Source organism: Apteryx rowi, unplaced genomic scaffold (assembly GCF_003343035.1).
Source record: "Apteryx rowi isolate R43461 unplaced genomic scaffold, aptRow1 scaffold_251, whole genome shotgun sequence".
Taxonomy (NCBI): domain Eukaryota; kingdom Metazoa; phylum Chordata; class Aves; order Apterygiformes; family Apterygidae; genus Apteryx; species Apteryx rowi.
In genome coordinates this window covers 323,233-330,602 of record NW_020448875.1, presented here as the reverse complement: position 1 = coordinate 330,602, position 7,370 = coordinate 323,233, and the positions used below count along the sequence as shown (strand labels likewise).

Below are 7,370 nucleotides of genomic sequence, written 5' to 3'. Positions count from 1 at the left end.
CCCCCCCCCTCAGTAGGGCCATGCATCCCCCCCCCCGGGGCCGGGGGGACACCGGTGTCCTCCGTGGGGCAGTGACCCCCATCGCCCCCCGCCGCGTCCGTGGGGCGCTGCCCCTTTCCCGGCGACCTTGCTTTGCCCGTTCCCCCCCTCTCCCCATTTTTTGGGGGATCGCCCGCTCGTACAGACCCTATATGGGACCGTGCACCCCCGTATCGCTGGGGCGGCGGGGGGGGGTCACCCCAATCCCCGGGGTGGGGGCGCCCCGGTCCTGGATGGCACCGTGCACCCCGGGGTATTTGGGGGGGTGACGGTGACCCCCCGGGGCCGGCGCGTCCCTCCTGCCTAACGGGGAACAGCTGGCGGCACAGCTGGCCCCCCCCCCCCCCAAACACGGCAGGGTCAGCGCGTTGCCATTAAGCCGCTCCGAGCTTTTCCTATTTTTCCGGAAGGGTTGGGGGGCCGAGCGGGTGGCGGGGGATTAAATCCTCCACGCTCCAGCATCCTTTCCCACGGACCGCGGTGGACGGAGCCCCTCGGAGCTGCCCGCCCGGGGGGGCGCAGGGAGCCGCCGGGGCGCTTGGGCCGAGCCCGCTTTTCCCAAGGTCCCGGAGGGGCGGTCGCACGGCGGGTTCGGGATTTGGGGAAGCTGGCGGGCAGGGTGCCGGGGGGTTGCGGGCTTTGGGAGGGGGGGGAAAGCGGGGGGAGGGGGCGAAGGTTTGGGGGGGGGGGGGGGACGCGCCGGCGGGACGCCCCGCTTCCTCCGCTCGCGCCGGTGCCGCCGCCGGCTCCTCCGTGGCCTCTGTTGAGTCATTCCGGGCTCCCAGCTGGTATTTTTCCACCCGCAAAACGAGGGGGGGGAGACGCTGCCCGCCTGCCCGCAGCAGCTCCCTTCGGACCACCTCCGGGGTCGGAGCATCCTCATCCTGCTCCCGGGATCCGTCCGGTGCCGGCGAGGCTCCTCCGCGGCAGCTCCGGCTGGCTCCTTTCCCATCCGAGTTGCTTCCAGGTTGCCGCTGATTTATTTTTTTCTTTTTCCCCCTTATATTTGTCATTTTTTGGCGATTTCTGCCGCCCGCCAGCGGGAATTTGCGGGCAGCTGCCTGCCGTCATCCGAGCTGTCTGCGGCAGCCCGGAGCACGTAACCGTCCTCCTGATCCTCCGCGCGCGGGAGCTGCGGGGGATCCGGCCCCGCTGCCCGTTTGGGAAGGGAAAGGGGGGGGTCTCCCTGCTCCGGTCGCCCCTGGAGCTCGTTCCCTATTGGCAAAGCGCCGAGCCGGCCGTGCCGGGATGAAAGCCGGTTCCCCGGCGGCTGGGAGCCATAAAGCTCCGGGAGATCCTCGGGATGATAGGCGCGTTAGGCACCCGGGGGATTATCGGGATCTTTTTAATCTCTTTTTTTAACCATCTCCCGGCCTGCGGGAAGGATGAGGCGGCCGACGGGAAGAGGGAAGCGGGGAGCCGCGACGAGCCACCCGCGGGAACCGGGGAGCCCCCGCGGGAACCGAGCGCCGCCGCTGACCCTCGCCGCTCCGTCGCCGTCTCCGGAAGGGAGGGATTCAGTGCCAAAACCACCCGAAAAGGGGTTTCCGCACGCGTCCTCCCACGCTGCAAGCGGAGCAGGTTCCCTTTTTGCGGCAGCCGGAGCAGGGGGAAACGAGGCTTTTCGGGCCGCGGAGCCGCGGCCGCCCCGTTTTCCGCGCCGCCTCGACGGCGCTCCRCAGGGCAATGCGAAATGCAATTAAGATTTCCGTATTTTTTTTTATTCCCTCTTTCTTTTAGTTTTTTTTTTTTTTTCCCTGCGCTTTTTAACTAAACGATCTGCAAATTAATTCGGCGCCCTCGGAGGAAAAGGGACTGGTGCCGGCGGCTTTCCCGCGCYGCGGCGGCTCGCTGGCGGCTCGGCGTTGCGGCTGCGCCCGGGGCTTTATTCCCAAATTGGGGATTCGGGGCGGCTCGCGCGGTGGCGTTCGGAGCATCCTCCGGGAACAGGGGGGCAATCGGGTGGCACCGGGGCAAAACCCGCGTTTTTGCTGCTGGTTTTTCCGCGCCGTTTTTCCCTCGCCGCTTAAATCGGCGGCAGCGGCGGCTCRGAGGATGCGCCGGAGCGAGGCCTTTCCCGCGGGAGAGCGCTTGGCTTTTTCCCGCGGGGAAAAGCTCCGCCAGCGCCGCTCCTTCCCCTCATTTTATTCCCTTTTTTTATTTTATTTTTTCCCCGGGGCGCCCTGCTCCGTCCCGCCGGAGGCATCCCCGTCGGCGCCGGAGCTCCCGGAGCGCCCTTGGTGGGCTATCAGCTTTAACGAGAGTTTTGCCGAGCTTCAATTAATTAAGATTTATTTGCAATCAGTCGGAGCGCCCCTGTTAAATAAATAAATCCCCGGTGTCGGCTAATAGGGCCGCAAGCTTCCGCGACGCCCCCGCCGCCTCCGTGACTCGGCAGCCGCGCCGGGAGCTCCCCGGATTTATGGAAGCGGCTGCTGCGGGACCTTTTGCGGCGCTTTAGTTTGATTCTTTTGATTCCGGTTTCCCGCRCGGGCGCCGGCCTCGGCCGCCGCGTTTCCTCCAGGCGAGCCGCTCCCCCGGGCTTCCCGCTTTGCCGGACCGAAGCCGTTAGCCTTAATTACGCAATTAGGATCAGCGGGATCCCCGCTGCGTCCGCACTTCGGCTTCGTTCATGCCGGGAGGGAACGTGCACCGCACCTAAAAATACCCCGGAACGGCGTTTCTGGAGCYGGGATGATCCGCGGTGTGGCTGCGGGAGGTGGAGGGGGGTCTGGCCATGGGGTTTCCCGGGGGAAATTCCCGGCGGTTTGGCAGGGAGAGCTCGCGGCGCCGCGAGGCCGGGGCTTGCCGAGGTGGGATAAGGCCCRCGGGCATCCCGGCCGCGGAGCTGGATTTGTTAAGAGGATTCGGGTCATCGGTGCAAACGGACCACGAGAATTTATTGAGAGGCCGGATTAAAGGTGCTCTGGGAAAAAATAAAARAGGAAAATCAATCATTTAATTGGAAGGGAAAGGGCTGGGAGGAGGGAGAGCAGCGACCGAGCAGATGTGGAAAAAAATATATATATATATGATAAGAGAAAGGAATTAAGGGATGTTGGGAAGGTGGGGAGGGTGCGGGAGGCGACGGACTGGGAGCGTTTCTCTCCGGCRATTCCCGCGCTCGGGTGGGCGACCGGCCGCCGCGATGCCCGAGGCATCCCTAAAAGCGAGGTCCCGGGTGCCGGGAAAGGGCCGAAATCCCGGCGGCAGCGCCTGAACCGCAGGCGCCTCCCGCCGCCGGCGTCTCCGCGCGGGAATCCCGTCCCGGCACCGCCGACCCGTGCCTTGTCTCGCAGGCGTGTGCGGCTGCTGCGGCGCCCTGCGGCCCCGCTACAAGAGGCTGGTGGACAACATCTTCCCCGAGGACCCGGAGGTGAGCGCCGGGATGGGATGCTCCGCTCCGCTTCCGCCGGGATGCTCCGCTCGCCCTCGGCGGCAGCATCCGGCCCTTTCTCCGGAGCCCGACCGCGAGCTGCTCTCTTGCAGGATGGGCTGGTGAAGACCAACATGGAGAAGCTGACCTTTTATGCCCTCTCCGCTCCGGAGAAGCTGGATCGCATCGGCGCCTACCTCTCCGAGCGCCTCATCCGGGACGTGAGCCGGCACCGCTACGGGTAAGGGCTGGCGCTCCGGGGCCGGCGCTCGGYGCCTCTTTCCGCTTGCAGCCTCGTGCTCGCCGGAGGACGAGTCGCGCCRGCGCCGCTTCCGGCATCCTTTCCCRAGAAAAAGCAGCCCGATACTTTTTTTTTAAATTCGTTCCCCGTTCCGGGCCGGTTTTAACCYGGTTTGACGGGTGGGCAGGAGCCTCAGAGATCCAGAAACGCTGCTTATTTTTGCATCCCGCTGAAATCCCAAGTTACAGTCTTGGTCCGGATGCCCCCCGCCTGGACGGGAGGGACCACAAGCCTCGTCTCCGCAGGAGGGATGGAGGCACGGGGAATCCCGGCACGGGGAGCAAACGCCTCCGGCCAAATCTTTGCTCGGCTGGAGCGGTGCCCCGAGCGCGGCAGGAGCCGGTCCGCTTTGATCCGGGATCCTGGGAGAGGGGTAACGCTGGCTCCGGTGCATGAGGATCACCAGCAGCTCCCATCGGAGGAACGCTGCTCCTGTGGGAGCTTCCCGCATCGACAAAAACACGCTTTGCGGGATGAGAAATCGGCATGGGAAGCGGATTAGCGTCCGCGCCGAGCGCTGGCTCGGTTGCTCCCCACCTAAAGCACCTTGGTCCCGGCTTTGCGCCGCCGCGGTTATTCCCCGGCAGCCTCCTGCCGGGCGCCTGGAGCAGCCGAATCCTCCAGGAGCAAAACCTTTTCCCTTGCCACCGCMGCCGGATTTCGGTGCGGCTTTTCTGGAGCATCTCGGTCCAGTTCCGCCGCCGGCGCGGTGCATCCCATGCCGGGACGCCGGGCCCGCTCCCTGCAAAACCCAGCGCTCCCCTGGGGGTGCAAAATCCATCAGGGCAAGGGATGTGCGGGAGCGACGCGAGGTGCTGCCGGCCGCCCCGCTCCGGAGGAGGGATGCTGAGAGCAGCCGCTTCCATCTAAAAAAAACCCCTCCCCACGTGGGGGCCGTTTCGCGTGCAAACTTCTCCGCTCCGGCTTTGCCCCCGGGGATGAGGCTGGCGTTAGCCTGGCTTTGCCGGTGGGAGCCGGGGGGAATGGATGTCGGGATGGTGACTCCCGCTGCGCTCCCCAGGTACGTGTGCATCGCCATGGAGGCGCTGGACCAGCTGCTCATGGCCTGCCACTGCCAGAGCATCAACCTCTTCGTGGAGAGCTTCCTGAAGATGGTGGCCAAGCTGCTGGAGTCGGAGAAGCCCAACCTGCAGATCCTGGGCACCAACTCGGTGAGCGGCCGCGCCGCGCCGGGAGGAGGCCGGCAGCGCCCCGCTCCGACCCCGGGGCCGCAAAAACGCGGGGAGAAGCTGACGGGATGCGAGCTGCTGGTGTCCTTCAGCTGGGAGACACCTGCTCGTCACTGGGCTTTACTGGGAGCACTGGGGGCGCTGGGTCGCCGACACCCCGGAGCTCGAGCTGTTGAGCATCCGTCCCTGGCGCTTTGTAAGAGCGGATTTAGGAGCCGGTCCTCCTCGGGGCGGGAGGGATGCAGGTGGAGATGCCTGGGAAACGCGGAGACGGCTCAGCCCCCGGATTTGAGGGGTCCAGGGCTGCTCCCAGCCCGCGGGGTTGCAGTCGGCTCCGCCGAAGCGGAGACCTCGCGCTCCCCCTTCTCCTCGTCGCTCCCGATCGAAAGCGCTGACGCGCTGCCCATCGGCAAACCTATTAATCCGCAGCCGCCGGGAGAAGCCGGAGCATCGATCGCTCGATCGCTCGCTCGGAGCTGGCGGCCGCCGGCAGCAGCCGAACGGGGCGTTTCGGGGCCAGCAGGAGCGGCGCCTCCGAGCCGCGCGGGAGCGAGCGGGATGCAACCCGCGCTCCGAAACCACCCCGTGGGCGCGAGGGTGGGAATTCGGGGAAGGCAACGGTCACGGCATCCCTGGGGATGGAGGGAGGTGCAAAGGCTGAGCAGCCTCCCTCCTCCGTGCGGCTGCCGTTGCATTTCCAGCCCACCGCCGCTCCCGTTTTATTTTTTTCCCTCCCCGGATCGACGCCGAGCTTTAATTTAAGCAGCTCTTCCCCCTCCTTCGCGTTCGCCTTCTGATGTTTTGGTGTCTGCTGTATTTATAGGCGGCTGCGTTATCCCTTCCTTCCCAGCCGTCGTTCCGCGTCGCCGGAGCAGCCGGGCTCCTCGCGGTTCCCCCTCCCCGCGCATCCCCGGCCGCGGTTCGCCGGCTCCGAGCGTGGGAACCCCGCGTCCCCCCGGCAGAAGGGAGAGCCGGCGCGGGAATAACGCGGCAGACCTTTRGTGGGGTTTCGTGCCGTTGGGCTCTTTATTTTTTTGGCGTTTTTCCTCCTTTTTAAAAGCCCTTTGCGCCGGGAGCCCTCGGGGGGAGGTTTGCCCCCGCGGCGGCGGCCCGTTCGGAGCGGGATTTCGCGCGTGGCTTGGCTTTCCGCCGCTGACATTCCACCCCCCCCCCTTCCCGTCTTTCTTTCTCCGCTGCCAGTTCGTGAAGTTTGCCAACATCGAGGAGGACACGCCGTCGTACCACCGCAGCTACGACTTCTTCGTGTCGCGCTTCAGCGAGATGTGCCACTCCAGCCACGACGACCCGGACGTCCGCACCAAGTGAGCGTGCCGGCGTCTCGGCTCCCGTTCGATGCGCAAGACGTGTGTGACCATAGGGAAACCTCGGAGCCGGTTACTTAAATGCATTTATTTCCTCCGGCGGGAGCGGCGGGCGTTGAGGTTTCAGGGAGTTTTGCTGCGCCGGGAGGTTTTTATCGACGCCTCTCGCAGGCTTCAACCTGCCTTAGGATATTTGATCCGAAGGATGCAAAAGGCGTCTAGGTTTCCCGAGCATCTTGCATCCCCCTGGGTGCACCTCGGCTCTCCGGCTGCTGGGAATTAAGGGGGGGGGGGACAGCAAAACCCCCTCCCCGTGCATTGCCGTGCCGGAGAGCGGAGACTTTGAGAGTGAATTTGTTCCCCAGGATCCGGATGTCCGGCATCAAGGGCCTGCAAGGCGTGGTGAGGAAGACGGTGAACGACGAGCTCCAAGCCAACATCTGGGACCCGCAGCACATGGACAAAATCGTCCCCTCGCTGCTCTTCAACCTGCAGCACGCGGAGGAGGCCGAAAGGTGGGCGCCCGCCGCGCCACCGCCGCTCTCCGCTCTCCGCTCTCCGCCGGGGTCTTGCGGGGCTCCCGCGCGCCCGCGTCTTGCACCGGGCTGGGAAAAATAAAGCGGCGGCTCGAGCGTGCCGATTGCAAAGGCTCGGAGCCGCCTGCGCGCTCCCGTCCCGCCGGCCGACCCCCCCCCCCCCCCGCCCCGTGCGAGCGACGCCTGCCGAAACGCCGTTAAATTCAATAAATCGCCGCCCTCTGCTTCCCCGCAGCCGCTCGCCCTCCCCGCTGCAAGCCACGGAGAAGGAGAAGGAGAGTCCCGCGGAGCTGGCGGAGCGCTGCCTGCGCGAGCTGCTGGGCCGGGCCGCCTACGGCAACATCAAGAACGCCATCAAGCCCGTCCTCATGTGAGTCCCGCTCCCCGCGTTCTGGGTGTGGGGGAAACTGAGGCACGGGGGAAAYGGGCAGCCGGCGGCTCCGGGCCATCTCCGGCGGGTTTTGGGGTTCGGAGCACCTGCGCTCACCGTCCCCCCCTTGGTTTCCATCTCTCTCCAGCCACCTGGATAACCACTCGCTGTGGGAGCCCAAGACCTTCGCCATCCGCTGCTTCAAGATCATCATGTACTCGATCCAGGTGGGTCGC

General features: G+C 65.8%; 1 protein-coding gene across 1 annotated transcript in view; it reads left to right on the top strand.

Annotated features, from left to right (window-relative positions):
* Positions 1-3,331: 3,331 nt before the first annotated feature.
* The window catches only part of EFR3B (EFR3 homolog B), a 9,930-nt gene continuing 5,891 nt past the window's right edge, over positions 3,332-7,370 (top strand). The window contains exons 1-7 of the mRNA XM_026066978.1: positions 3,332-3,415; positions 3,529-3,656; positions 4,738-4,888; positions 6,107-6,228; positions 6,594-6,743; positions 7,000-7,134; positions 7,283-7,361. Coding sequence (XP_025922763.1) covers positions 3,550-3,656; positions 4,738-4,888; positions 6,107-6,228; positions 6,594-6,743; positions 7,000-7,134; positions 7,283-7,361 — 744 coding nt within the window. The 5' untranslated portion in view covers positions 3,332-3,415; positions 3,529-3,549. The remainder of the gene's footprint in view (positions 3,416-3,528; positions 3,657-4,737; positions 4,889-6,106; positions 6,229-6,593; positions 6,744-6,999; positions 7,135-7,282; positions 7,362-7,370) is intronic.